The 14110-nt window shown below is 47.9% G+C and overlaps 1 protein-coding gene across 11 annotated transcripts in view; it reads left to right on the top strand.

Moving 5' to 3' along the window:
* The window catches only part of FAM172A (family with sequence similarity 172 member A), a 271889-nt gene extending 262095 nt beyond the window's left edge, over positions 1-9794 (top strand). For 10 of the 11 annotated variants that reach the window (XM_052776899.1, XM_052776898.1, XM_052776895.1 and 7 more), the window contains one exon: positions 8922-9794. In XM_052776899.1, coding sequence (XP_052632859.1) covers positions 8922-9064 — 143 coding nt within the window. In that variant the 3' untranslated portion in view covers positions 9065-9794. The remainder of the gene's footprint in view (positions 1-8921) is intronic. The other variant, XR_008233477.1, reaches the window with a different exon arrangement.
* Positions 9795-14110: the final 4316 nt, after the last annotated feature.

Raw genomic sequence — 14110 nt, forward strand, 5'->3', positions numbered from 1 at the left:
CACAGACTATTAAAAGGGCTGGCTAGAAAGAAACCCACTGAGTTATCTGATTTGCCCACATTCCCCAGGGCGAGATCAGCTATACCCATAATATTGCCAAGAGATGGTTGTCTAACCTGTTCTTAACTTCCAGTGGTGAGATCCTGCACCTTCCACAGGTATGTTCTTACCCCCAAAACATCTTCGTAAGATGTAACCTGAATCCCATCTCACATTTGAGAGGTAAAGGATTTTTTTATTTGTCTTTAAATACAGTTAAAGGTGTAGTTATAGATATAAATAGATATGAATAGATTAGATAGATAGATAGATAGATAGATAGAGGTGTAGATATAGATAATACAGATGCAAAGATTATAGATAATATAGATACAAAGATTATATAGAGATAGGGGTAGAGATAGAGGTACAGGTAGAGAGATAGATATATAGATTTAAATGTAATTTTAACCCCTGCCTACTGCTCTCTGCATGCTACACCATTTTAACATGAGTTTTTAAATCTATAGTTATATAATACTGAGCACATCTATACTGGACCCCTTCTTCAGGGGGTTTGCTCCCCTGCAGACATTCCCTGCATTTGAAATTGCTGCTTGCGAGAGTGTCGTTCAGTAACATGCCGCAGGTCTGATTCATCCTGCAATGGGTGGGATGCTGTAACACTGACGGAGCAGATCATCCTCCGAGCACGGCGTGGCATTTCACCGGGAGCACGCATTCAGCGGCTTTCCCTATAGCACAGCCCTAAATTCAGCATCCTCTCCCCTCAGACTGCATCCCTGGGAAGCCTGACGTGAACTAATCTAGTGTCCCACCGGCTGGCTGCTTTCCTTGCTGCCTCTCACTGTGCGGGGCAGCGCCAGGATGTTTGGCAAGTGGGATATCCACACACGAGGCTCTCACGGAGGCGATCCCCCCCACCTCGGTGTGAATTTGGTGGGAGGGGGTGTCATTGTTTTTGGTTTGTGGCTTCCCTTTACTTGGCAGTCCTCGGATGATGCTGGGATGAAGGCTGCGTTTGAGCACCTTCATCCTTGTGGTTGCCTGGGAACAGCGGGGGTCCCGGTGCAAATTTGGGCTGTTTTAGCCTCAGCTGGCTGGTGGCAGCAATCCTGCCTGCCACCGCCCTTGCCCTTTGGTGGGTGGCCAAGTCTTTCCCTTTCCCCTTCCAAAAGCGGGGCCAGGAGGGGCAGCACCCCGGAGAGGTGTTCGTGCAAACGGTGCCACCCGAGACCCCCCCCCAGCTCTCCCACTATTCAGGGGGTCTGGATCCAGCCCCAGCATCTGGTCTTTTCTGCCCGTGCCCACGGCCGGTCGGTCTCACGGTGTTCATCGCATAGATGAGAGCAGATCTGGGGGGGCTTGCCCATTTGCCTGCACTCCTGCCTGTTTGTGCAAAAGACTTTTTTCTGAAATTTTGGACCCAAGGACACATTTGCTTTTCAGGACTGTCTACCCCAGAGCAGCAATTCAGGCCAGCCTGCAGGCTGAGATCCTGTAACTCTTCTGCCTCTTGAAATCAGCCTGCATTTTTAGCTGTTTGTGAATCCTTCCTTTTTGTAATGCAGTTATGTCTAATTTGTATTACTATGACTATTTGCATTGGTGTTAATAGCAGTTCTGTCCTGGATGCCTGGTTCTTACTGGGAAGGCCCTATAGCTGTTTGATACTCTATTTTTTTTTCCTTTTTTAATATATACTCAAAAGAAAATTACTTCACTTTTGGTGACCCAAAAAATGACCTGACTTGTGGTAACCTGTGCTCAGGAGGGAATAACCTTACAACTTTCACTTATTTGGCCAGTTAGCACTCAGAGGGGCAAACAAGTGACCTGTGCTTATGGGACTGCCCTTAATATTTAATGAAGAATAGTGAAAAATGACAGCTGTGTTAGCCTCCTATCTCCTTCCTGCTTTGCAAACCTTGCTTGCATGGAGCTTTTGCATGAATCTTTGCATCTGCTGCTCACAGGGCAAGAGGAATTTATTAAATATTTTGTTACCTTTTTGAACCACTTGATTCTTGTGAGTAGTTTGTGTGTTGTAAATGAGGGGTGGAAAAAAGCTGATTGCAAGTATGGGAGTTCAGAGGTAATCTTTGGTCTGGGTTGGCGGGATGCTTGTTGCTCTGTTTCCATCATCCCACTAAAGATATTGGAGATAATAAATGTCCAACAAAAATAAACACTGGTCTGTGTCGCAGAAGATAATAAAGTATAAAATGTCTTTAGTATGTGTAGTCTATTCTCTAGCATAGCCACAAAGGTTCCCACAATTTTCCTTGGATGAATATTGCATCTAAACCAGCTTACTGTGTGTCTAAGCCCCCTTTATAAGCTGTATTTCATTTCTTCAGATTTCTCTGTTTCTTCCCTCTTGGATCTTCCAAAGAACTCATTTCCCTGCACAGTTGCTTTTAGATTATTATCGTGCCCATGACTCCACAAACTATTACTTCTTAGCCAAACTAAACACATAAAGATTTGGGGGTTGTTTGGGTTTTTTTATGTCGTCTCAGAAATCACTGCTTCCATTTCATTAATTGGTGTATGGATTGTCTCTTGATTTTGCCTAAGCTTTTAACCTTTCTTTACCGTTGTGATGTCTAGAAGTGCATATGCAGAAGCTCCTAAGGTAATTGGTTCTCAGAGCTCTTGAGCTAACAGACTCCTTCCCAATTGCTCCTGAAGCTCTCATCCTCTGTCAGAAATATTTAGTGATTTTAAACAAGGTATATTTTTTTTAATCTCCTTTTTCCTTAGCTTTACTGGTGATCCTCTGAGAGCTTCTTCTGTGTTGGGGTTTGAGACCTAGAAGTTTACATCAGCAGAGCAAAACAGTCACAACAGACACAATAATTTCTTCCTGTGCAGATCCGTAGGATCCAGGAATCATAAATGGAGAAACCTTAAAAATTAAAAATTAGCTGTTAAAAATAGTTCTGCCATTTTTTGTAGCATCTGTTGCACTCAAAGATAAAAAAAAGTTAAAATCCTGTTTAGAAATAACTTTGTGATACAGAAGTCATTTAATAGCATCCAGAAAGATGGATGCAGGAGAGGCAGGAAGTATCTTTTTCTCACACTTAAATGCAGATTTGAACAGTATCATTACATCACTACAGAGTTACAGAATTACATACCAAGAGTTAAAGTCTTATATGAAGACTTTAGTGCGTGTATGTGTGTGTGTGTAGATAATGTGAAAAAGAAAGAAATTTCCGTTGATTCATAACTTTCAGGAGGAAAAAGCCTTTCTGAAAGGCGCTTCGCACTCATGTTCCCAAGTCAGAGAAGGGGTTGGCTTGTTTGTTCATTTACTTGTAAAGGAAGAATGAGTTTTGTTGCTTCTCAGAGTTATGGAAATAAGGATAATACATGTTTAAATTTTAAACAATTTTAAATTTAAACAATTTTAAATTTTAAAGTGCTTCTGTTCGTGCAAATGCCCCCCAAATGGCTGCATTTCACCTTTTGAAGCATTCAAATCAAGTTTTGATGCGGATTAGGGCCTTTTATGTTGGTGTAGCAGATATGTTAAACCAAACACTGCCAGCGTTTGGGGGCAAGATTGCAAAGCTAATACCCTGCCCAATACTGGCATTAACGTTTTGTAGCGTGACAGGGTCTCGGCATGGACCATGACCACGGGGACAGAGCTCACTCCCGCTGAAATCAGTTGCAAACTCTCTGCTGAGTCAGTGAAGAGCAGCAACGCTCTCCGTCCCAATGGGGACTAAACCCTGAGGCACGGAGCACCCTTAATTCATTCCAAAACCCGCGCTATTTAGAGATGAGCCACCGCTTAAGAGAAGCAAACCCAAGGTCAGCCCTGCGGCTAAAATCTGCGGAGAAACTTTTCGACCTGGAAACTTTTCTCTGCAGAAATATTCCAGCGCGGAGGCGCGTACAGCGATCTCTCTTGGCTCCTGTGCAGCATGGGAAACCTTTGTCCGCCACATCTTGTAAACGCGGCGGGGGACCACCATTGTGCCGCGCATCTTCTGAGCACCGCGGGAGGAGGCTTTTGTCCGGCGCAGTGGGCAGGCACCGTAGGAGGGCACCTTTGTCCCGCACAGCCGGTAATCACTCTGCAAGAGTGAATTATGGGGATTGCAGAGCTCCTTCCCTCTGCCGGCACTGTGGTTTCAGACAGAGGAGTTCATCGGCCTCGCTGGGCGAAGAGCTGCTTTCCCTGAGTGCAAGTGGGAAGGGGAGGTAGCGAAAACGCGTTTGCACATGTGCGTGCAAATGGCCAGCAGGATCGTTCGCCCGATCACATTGCACGGCCACCCCTGCAGACTTCTATCCCAGTTTCAATCTTGGCTTTTCCCCTTCTCTATTTTTCCTACACATTTAGGCTGCCCTTTTCATTATTATTATTCCTCTGTCCCTTCTTATGTTTGCATTGTCTGCTAATTAATCTAATTAAGTAATAAGAGCTCTCATTATTCTTTCAGATCAGTAATAACCATGCTTAAAAGACTTGAGTCCTAATACCAATCCCTCTGGGACTTCATAGGTACATTTTCAACCCCATATCATTGCTTATTATTTGTCGTCCTAAGCACTCCAGCCACTTCCCAAGAAGTGCACCAGCGCCCAGTTCCAAGACAGCCTGAGATACTGTACGTCGTCTCACAGATGCAGAGTTATGCCTTTCTTCAGCTGAAATGTAGTGAACATGGTGAACTGTGATGCGGTTCCAGACTTGCAGTAGTAATTGCAGAGAGCAGAGTCCCAAACTGTGTCCCAGCAAGGAACAGTGATGAGATGAGTTGAGATGAGATGCTGAGTCGGGACCCAGCCTGCAGAGATGCCCTGGGTGCTGGTGGACGTGCTGCTTGTGGCTAGAGCCTGCATGGGCACGGCACAGCACGGTTGGGAGCTGTGTTACCATAAATCTCAAGTATTGTGGGGTCTCCTTGGCTGGAGTAAAGCGACTCATTTGCTAACGAGAGGTAGGGGCAACCACCTTCCATTAGACTGGTGAAGGTCATAATCCGCCGTAAGTGAGTCCCCAAGGTTCCCACCACCCCCGAGTTGCTCGGTTGACCTATGCAGAAAGACACGGCAATGGATAAATCTCTCGCTTGCTGATTTTTGTGATTCAATAAAGTGGTCAAGTTTGGTTTTTATCTGTTGTTGTCAAATCTGAGCCTGTTCTGTTCTAAGGCTCCTGTTGCCCTAAAGGCGCTTGCGATTTTTTTTAATGTTGATCTCTTACTTTACTAATATTCAAAGGTAAATTTTACATGTGGTAGTTTCAATTAATCCTCCTTTTCTCAAACTAGCATTGTTTTTCTTTCTACCCCCACCCCAGTCCTCTGGTACCTACCTGATTGTGCATGAATTCTGAGAAATAATTGCCAGTAGTTCAGCAAGTTCATTAACTGATTCCCTGAAGACCCTCAGATGCATGTCATCCAGACCTGATGATTTGCATATTAAATTTTTGCAAGTGTTCCCTTACCTGATTTTTTTGTATCAACAACTGTATTGGCAAGTCTTCATTGTTTCTAACTGTCAGTATCTTTTTGTGGCAGTGGGTAAATTGATTCTGAAACTTGTTCACTGTTTTACAGTCATAACTTGTTTCACCTCACACCTTATTGGATCCACCTTCTCTTTGGTGCTTCTTTCCAATGATGTTCTCTACATGTTTAAAATATACATCCAGTTCTCCTTACCTCCTTCCGTGCAAGCAACTGGGAGGTCACTCTGCTGTTATGGCAATTCTCTCATTTCTCTTTGTGGGGCTGGGAGCAGGGGGATTGATTTTTTTTTTTTTTCTCCCATGACTGTAGCCTTAGCATATTTTAGGATGTTCTAGCTGTCTCCCACACTTAACGGTTTTTATATGTCTTTTCATTGCAACATGCTCCTAGGAGTTCTTCAAGAATTAATGTCTGAAATCACTGTATGTTGTGCAACAACCCATCACTTAATATGGTATATTGAATCATGCAGTTTATCATCACGGCCGTTGAAATTAGTGAGCGCTAAGGGTATATATACCTTAGAGGACCGTGGCTTTAGTACAACTGCTTCTTATTATCCAACTCTCACAAACGATTCTTTCTATCAAAAAATAGATGGCTGCTCATGCATTTAATTTAGATTTGTCTGCTACTAAATACACGACTGAGATTGCAGTCATCAATGATATTTTTCTTCTGGTGAAAACCTTATGGCCAAATCTGTCATCACCCTTAGGACATAACTCCTCTTGCTTCTGTCTAATTTTCTGAGCCTCTGGTATATAAATCATAAATGCACAGTGTGTGCACTGTTAAATTTTTAGGGCTCTCCCTTTAGTAGTAGTTGAATGTGAATACATAAGGACAAAATTTGACCTTTAAATGACTATAAAGGGCCAAGGCAGATACTTGGCAAGCTTTTCTTATTGCAATATTAATCAAGCAAAGAATCATCATAATCCTGGAAACTAAATAGCCATTGTAGTGATTTTATCACCAGGGAAATTGTTCATCTGTCAGTAAAATTGTTACTAGGAAAGGGAAAATAGGGAGTGTTAAAATTGCTTTAGACCGCTGAATCATTGAGTCCCTCTAGACTCAAAGCTTGAATTGTTTTTTGAGAGGGGTGGGTTGAGAGGGGTTGCTACAGGAAAGCTGTAGGTTAATCAGTTTCAGTAACACCAGTGAATGTAAGCCTGATCTCTCTTGAGGACATGAGGAGAGTGCATGGGAGAAGGCAGGACGGAGAAAGGGACGGGGAGGCTTCAGAAACTTATTGTTTTGTCATTTTTTGTTTCTGGATGGCCCTTTCACAGAGGAGGAAGGTTGTTGATAAAAAGAAAAAGAAAGAAGCAGGGGGGGAACAGCATAATGTTCACTGCCTGCATTTTCCTCTAATTTAATCCAGTGGATATTAATGAGGATGAATACGATCGAGACAGACGGAGACGGGTGCAGGCAGGCAGGAGCAACAGAGACGTGTTTGTGTGGGAAGCATCCGTGTAGGGCCCAGAAAGCCGTATGGGAAAATGTTTTGCCTCTTGGGCCTCAACGTGATGTTACCATGCACTGCGACACAGGTGTGCGAGTAGACCTACCTGTGCAGGAGTGTCCTTGGGGTGTGCTAGGACAGCCTGTCCCTCCATAAAACCAGCTTGGGTAGATGACATCTTTGCTGATGTCATTGCATGGTGGCAACAGGCAACCATAGCGTACCCAACCATGCCGTAACCTGAGGGACAGGTCTGTTAGGCTGCGGGTTGTGCTGGAAGAGGAGCTTTATCCTTTCCGCGGTGGTGGGACACTGCGTACGGGATGACCCCGAGGTGAGGAACAAGCGTCAGTGAGTATGGCTGTGGGGTGGCTCTCATAGGGGATGGGCTAGATGATCTGCATGGAAAGCCACCTGCAAGATATGATGGACTGCCTCCTAGCAAAGAGGGTCTGCACAAGGATGGGTGAATTTGGAGGTGGAAGGTATTTGTATAAAAGGTGCCTCTGGGAAATTTGTGTAAGATCTCATGAATCGTCTCCATGCAATGAACACGGGGCGGGGGGTGGGGAAATCTGTGTGTGCGCGTGACGTGGATCCTCGCTGCACGAAAACGTCTCTTTGTGTGGGAAGTGGTGTCTTTTCTGTCGAGGTATTTTTTGAGGGAGCTTGTCTGATGGCTGCTGGTGAGGGAGCGGGGGAGGGCAACGTGATGGGTAGTGCCTCCATCAAAGACTTTCTGGAGGGGACGGCATGCGTGGAGCCACCAAGGAGGCACCAAGGGTGGGCACACGGGGGTGAGGGTCCTGGCAGGGGCGTGAAGTTGGGTGTGCGGGTGATCCTGTGCAGGAGCATCCCTTCAGGGCAGCCGCCCCGCATCCCCGGGGACCATCGGCCGCCCCACAGAGCACCCCTCTTTGCTGGGCAGGCCACGGCCACCGTGTCCTTCATTGTTGTCACCCCCAGACTGTGATACTGTCACAAAACTGTTGCTAGGCAACAAATGTGGTTACTGGGTCTCAGCGAATAGCTGAAGGGGAAAGTGAAGTGTTGCACCATTGTAGAGTAACCATAGCAATGACCTACTATTACAGACTAAAGAATTATCATTAACAATGTTAAAGTATCAAACGGAGGCCCAGGATCCAGAGACTTCCAGGCAGCATCTCTGCATAATTGGGTTACCCAGGAAGAGGTCCCAACTCTTTCGCAGCCCTTGGATCCCTATCTCCATCGTCTTGGTTTTGTTTTGGGGGTTGTTGTGGGGGTTTTTGTTTAAATAAAGCGAACGTGCTGTGTGTTGAAGGAGGCACTTGTAAAATAATAGAAGCGCCCACCAAAAAAAAAAAAGATAGAGGTCAATCTGTATGCAGAAGGAAGAGGCAAGCAGGAAAGGTCCACTTTAGTGCCTCAATGTCATGTATGGGCTTGTTGGAAAGGGTGCACGAAGGATGCCTTCGTGATGCACCGGTTGTTGTTCAGGTCGGGTGTTCGCTTTCAGTTAAAAATGCATATGCCGGGCTAAAAGCAATGTAAAATAAAAAAGAAATAGTACCAAGTACACCAACCTTGAAGAGTAGACACTTCTTTACCCAAGTTAGGCGGAACAAGTGAGGTGCTTTAATGAAGCTTTACTTAACAGGGTGCTTTGGAGTCTCACTTTCCCAGGCCCGAGACGCATTCAGGATCTCTGATCTGTGTGGCCACGCATGTGCGTGCATGTGTGCGTGTCTCTGTGTGTTGCATCTACCTGTGTGCATGGTTGTTCCTGCCCAGCTGCCCCCAAGCTCAGCAGCAGGGCAGCCCTGACCACCCCCACCCCCAACCCGGGCTACCCCCAGACCAGCTGCCAGCAGCTGGATGGCCTCTCTGGGTTTTGCATTAAGACCAGGGGTCGGCAAGAGCAAAACAACCCCCAGTCACACTGTCACTGTTGTATTTTGCAGGTACAGAGCGCCATGAACTAACTTCCTGGAAGAGTTTTCCATCAATTTTCAAGTTCTTCAGTGAAGCGGTGGAGGCAAAGAACAGCGCAGTGAAACCAACCCCAACACGACGCTCCAACAGGATAAAATACGAAGAATTGTAAAAGGAGGGGAGGAAAAAACAGAAAGCCACCACCACCACCGACCTCTTCGCTGCTTGTTTTCTGCAAGGAGTCTCCCAGCCCCTCATTAGATTGTTTTCTTCCTAGAGCACAGGGTCGTGATGTATACATCTAAATAGCGTTTTACATTATTTCTAGATGAGTGCAACTGTCAAAGCAATATGGGTTCACTGGTTGTGCTTCCTGTGGGCTGTAACTTGGATTTCGTGCTGCCCATCAGCGCGCAGATTAAGGCTGACAGTGGTACTGCACAGTGCAGCATGGTGCAGCTCTAATTGCCCTGACATAGCCCTGCAACAAGCTGATGCCAGAATTTAACAGCTACGTTGTGGTCCTGTCGCCTGCAGGATTTTTTGCTTCTTCCTTCTATTTTGAGACAGAACAAAATCAGAATTACTCTTTTTTACAAGACAGCTCTAACACAGAAGCCTGTGATTTTACACCCAGTAGCCTTCTCTTTCTCTGGGACCAAGTGGGATCAAGTCTTGACTCTTTCATTTTCTGCTGGTAGGAGGGTCCAAGAAGTTTGGTCCAGATTTGTAGGAAAGCCCTTTTGTTGTCAAGATTTTCTCCTCCTGCCAGATCAATGGCATTATCTGTAGATCTTCTTTTCCTTCCGAAAGCTCCACTTAAAAAAATGCCTATTCATTAACCGGCTGGATCACACTGTGAAATATGACAGAAAAAAAAAAAAAGCCAGAGACACATTGCACATTTTCCTGTTTATTTTTAAATGCAAAGATGCTTCCATTTTCATATGCTGGGTTTGTAATGACTTTGCCATCCGGTGGTTATTCCCTTTTTTCCCTAAGCCCATGGGTTCATCCCTGCTTTCCCAGGCACTGGAGGCGGGGGGGGGGACAATGGTGGTGGCCGGTGGGGCTGCTCTGCGTGGGGACTCCACGCCACACGTGGGGCAGCGAGGGGGGGGGTATGTGGCTGTAGCCACCACCATCGCTGACGGCAGCTTTTCTCCACTAAAGTCTGTCTGATAAGCGACAAGATGTGCCTGATAGCATGCCCAGCAAGCGAGCGCACTAATTAAGCTCTGTTAGTGTTGATGATGCTAAATTAAAGTGATCTTTTCTCCAATGGCCATGCCCGCCTCGCCTCTGATGCTGTTAGTGTGGACGAGGCAACACTCAAACACATGGCTTTGGGACCCCCATCCCACTCCCCCCCCACTCCCGTAATGTTTCCTATCCCACAACTGGGGGCTGGGAATGGCAGGGGAGAGCATTTAACCCGAGTGGGGGTACCCCTCTCTGCTGCAGAGGAAAGGCAGCGGTGCTCATGGGGGGGGGGTGGTGCAGCGGTACTCGGGGGGGGGGGGGGGGTGTTGCAAAGGAAAACCCAGCCAGGTTTGGGTCGAAATCCTCTGGCTGAGGCGCGGGGGGGGGGGCCTCTCCGCACCCACGGAACTCTGGCATCCCTGCCTGCTCTTATCGGCAGCAGGGTTGCCCCCCCCCCCCCCCCCCCCCGACTCCAGCCACCTCGCGGCATTTAACCTCTCCCCTTTCCAAGCATTCCCCCCCTCCGGGCAGGGATTGGGGGGCCGGGGAGGGGTGTTGTTAGGTCGTGCCTATGTGAAGGGCAGCGCAAAATCCGCACCCGATGGTTTTTCTTCCCCGAGGGAAACCTGTTGCTGGGGGGGAGAGGTCTGCAACTGTCTCCCCTCCCATCGGAGGATGCTGCTGCCTGCGGCCGGCCTGACACCCCCCCCCCCGCCCCAGGCCTCTGTTCACCCCAGCCCCTGTGTGTTTGGAGGGGGGGGGGGAAGGAAGGCGTTTACATCGCGTGTTTTTGGTGTTCGTGCTTTTCCCCACAGCCAGAGAGGAGGAGGAGGCCGGGGGAGGTTTGCCCCCCCCCCCCGCCCCGCCACCTCCCGCTCCACGCCAGGGAGGCGAGATGGGGTCTCCGGGGTGCCAAATGTCGCGGGAGAGGATCTATTTTTTTAAGTGTCGACGAGAAACGAAATGTACAAAAATTTTACTGTAACGATGACTGCCCTTTTCTTAAGGCTTTTTCTTTACCGTGCCCCCGGCCCGGCTCGCGTTACTGCTTCTGTAGGGGGGCTGTAAAGCACAGGGGGGTCCTTGCACTGAACAAAAAATAAAGATGCTCTTTTCTCTCCTTCTTGCGCGCTTTGTGTCCCCGCGCCGAGCTCCGCGGGAGCCGCGGTCCCTGGTGGGTAGTGTGGGGCTGCAGGGGCAGCAGCTCCCCCCAGCCTGGGAAAACACGCGGGGGGGGGGGGGGGGGGAGGTGGGACGTGTTTGCAAACAGGACCCTGGTCGGGTTTGGAGGAGGAGGAGGGTGGAAAGGTGTGAGTTCCCCCCCCCCCCGCCGGGACCCTGTATCTTCCCCCGCCCCCCCCGCCCCGAGGCCCACGCCGCCCCCGGCCACGCAGAGCTCCTCGGGGGGTGGATGGGGCGATGCTCCTCCGTGCCACGGCCCAGGGCTCGACCCCCCCCCCCTCCACCTTCCCGATCGACCGTGGGCTTCTCCCCTCGCCTCCCCTTTCCGCGGGAAGCCGCGCTGGGCAGCGCGCCCCGCCGTCCCTCTCCCCTTTATCTAATCCTAAACACTAAACAATATAAAAATACACCCTGAGAGAGGGGTTTGACCGGTTCCTGGTGGAGAGGGATCTTTTTGGGGGGGGCGGGGGGGAGACTGGGGGAAGCGGCATCTCCGCCCCCGCCCGCTGCGCGGGATGCGGGAATGGGGAGCGGGGGGGGGCAGCAATTGTCGCCCCCGGGGAAGCTGGAAGAGACGAAGATGTGAGAGCATCCTGGCGTGTCCGTGTCGCCGGGAAAGGTGACAAGGGTAGCCCAAAAGCACACTTGGGGGGGACGAATGTTGATGTAATGGATTCCTTCGGATGGGTGTTTTTAAAGTTGCACGCCGCTGGTCCCTCACGCCGTGATGTCCTGAGCAGGCGAAGGTCTGGCATCAGTCTTCTCCCGATTGCATCACGGGTAAAACTCCCTGACATCATGCAACAGCCTGTGTCCTGGGTAACTTCGGGGCTGGGTGTGCAAAAGTGACAGACAGAATAAAAAAAATAAAATTAAATTAAAAACAACACCAAACAAACAAACCCCCAAAACCAACCCAGCAAAACTGATGCTAGGGTAGGATCTACAGGAGAATCCCCAAGTTCCTCATGCCCCAAAGGGTCATGGCCCGCCTGCCCAAAAGGTTTGCACAGCGTTCTGAGAGCCAAAATGCCACGGTTCCAGCGATGGGCCAACGAGAGTAGTGTTTCCTCGCCAAGAAGAGGGAGCGGGAAAAAATGTTCCTCAAGGAAAACAGCCAGTGGACCCCCAAAAACAGCAGGGCTGTGGGGGGAAAAAAAAGGGGGGGGGGAGCAAATAAATCCCTCATCTGCATTGTACACACATGGCGATACACTGGTTACAGTCGTCGCGGTGTGATTCTCCCAGACTCAGTCAAAAGATGATGCTGCTTTTCATGGGAATGCACATTTTTCCTCTGTCCCCGAGAAACATCACTAATTGTTTTGGGGGGTTTTTTGTTGTATTTTTTTCCTCCTCTAGGAATTTCATTCAGAAGTACAAATGGGAAGTGTCACATCTAAAACTGCGTGGAGCCACATATTGCACCGTTCTCGAGTCAGCCAAACCAAAAATAACCTGCCAAGAATGTGTACACCCGGCTAGAGCTGCATCGTACAGAGTGAAGGGATGCGTGTGTGTGTGTGTGTGTGTGCCTGTGCACGCATTCGTGGATATCTGGATCTTGCAGGGACGTGTGTGTGTGTGCGTGTGCACACGTGTGTGTGTGCGCCCGCATTATGCTGACGTACTCGACAAAGTGTGAAAAATTTACTTCTCGAGAAACTTGGAAAGAGATGTCATTTATCATTGTACCATCATAATACCACAAATTTTCACTTTTCTGTTCCATTTTGGATTGCATGTGTTTGTGAGTATTTCACTAGATCAGTGACAGCTCTTTATTTGCATAATTATATGCTCTGGTCTGAAGAGAAAACTAACCCCCAAATTTCATGGGTCACCAAACTGCGACAATCAATGTTTTATCACGTATGCTAAGCAAAACCTAAGGAGCTATATGAAGTTTCTTGGGGAGTTTTTGCTCCTCAGAAAATTAAAGATTTTGTGCCTCTTGAATAGATGCAAAATCTTTCCAAGCTCTTTGTAACTGAACTCCGTTTGAAGGCAAAACTAGAGATTAGCTCGTAGATCTGGATTTCAGACCCACTAGCATTCTTACTTCAAAGTGGATTCAGACAAGTAGCTTTACTCCATCTCTAAATTTCGCCGTCCTGTCATTTAAATGGTGGCCAAAAAAAAAAAAAAGAGAAAGAAAAAAAAGAAAAAAAAAAGAAAAAACCCAAACCAAAAAGTGGCCAAATGTGAAAAACGCAGACAATCGCCCCCTCTCTCAGCAAACCCGCAGTGACCAGTGCGTTTAATTTCACCCGTTCAGAGCAGTTTTATTCTTCCCGTTGGGCGCTCCCCCCATCCCCGCCTCCCGTATAAAGATAGAGATATTGGGCATAAATAGGAAGAGAACCATTTCCCGAGCTGCAGAGTTTGTTCTTGTCCATCAGTTGCACAATAACGGCACGCTCTAGTTATGACACACACACCCCAAGTTTCCCCCTCGATCAAAACGCCTTGTTGCGAGGAGGAAGGGACCTGGTGATGGGAACTGAAGATCCCCCTCCTCCTCCTCCATCCGCACCCGGACTGCTGGAAATATGTAGCTCCTGCTTCGAGTCAATTTAAAATAAAATAAAATAAAATAAAATAAAATAAAATAAAATAAAATAAAATAAAATAAAATAAAATAAAAGTATGCACACAGACTTCGGGAGGACCTCGCAGGCGTGTCGGTGAGCTGCAAATCCCGGGGGACTTGCCATCCGGGTTTAACTTCGCAGATAAATCGAAAAGATTTCTCTGGTCTCCAAGCCGTGACCTTGCTGGGGAAAGTCCCCACGGTTTGCAGCCTTGTGCTTGGGTCCCTTTAAGCTCTTAG

Source organism: Harpia harpyja, chromosome Z (genome assembly GCF_026419915.1).
Source record: "Harpia harpyja isolate bHarHar1 chromosome Z, bHarHar1 primary haplotype, whole genome shotgun sequence".
Lineage (NCBI taxonomy): Eukaryota > Metazoa > Chordata > Aves > Accipitriformes > Accipitridae > Harpia > Harpia harpyja.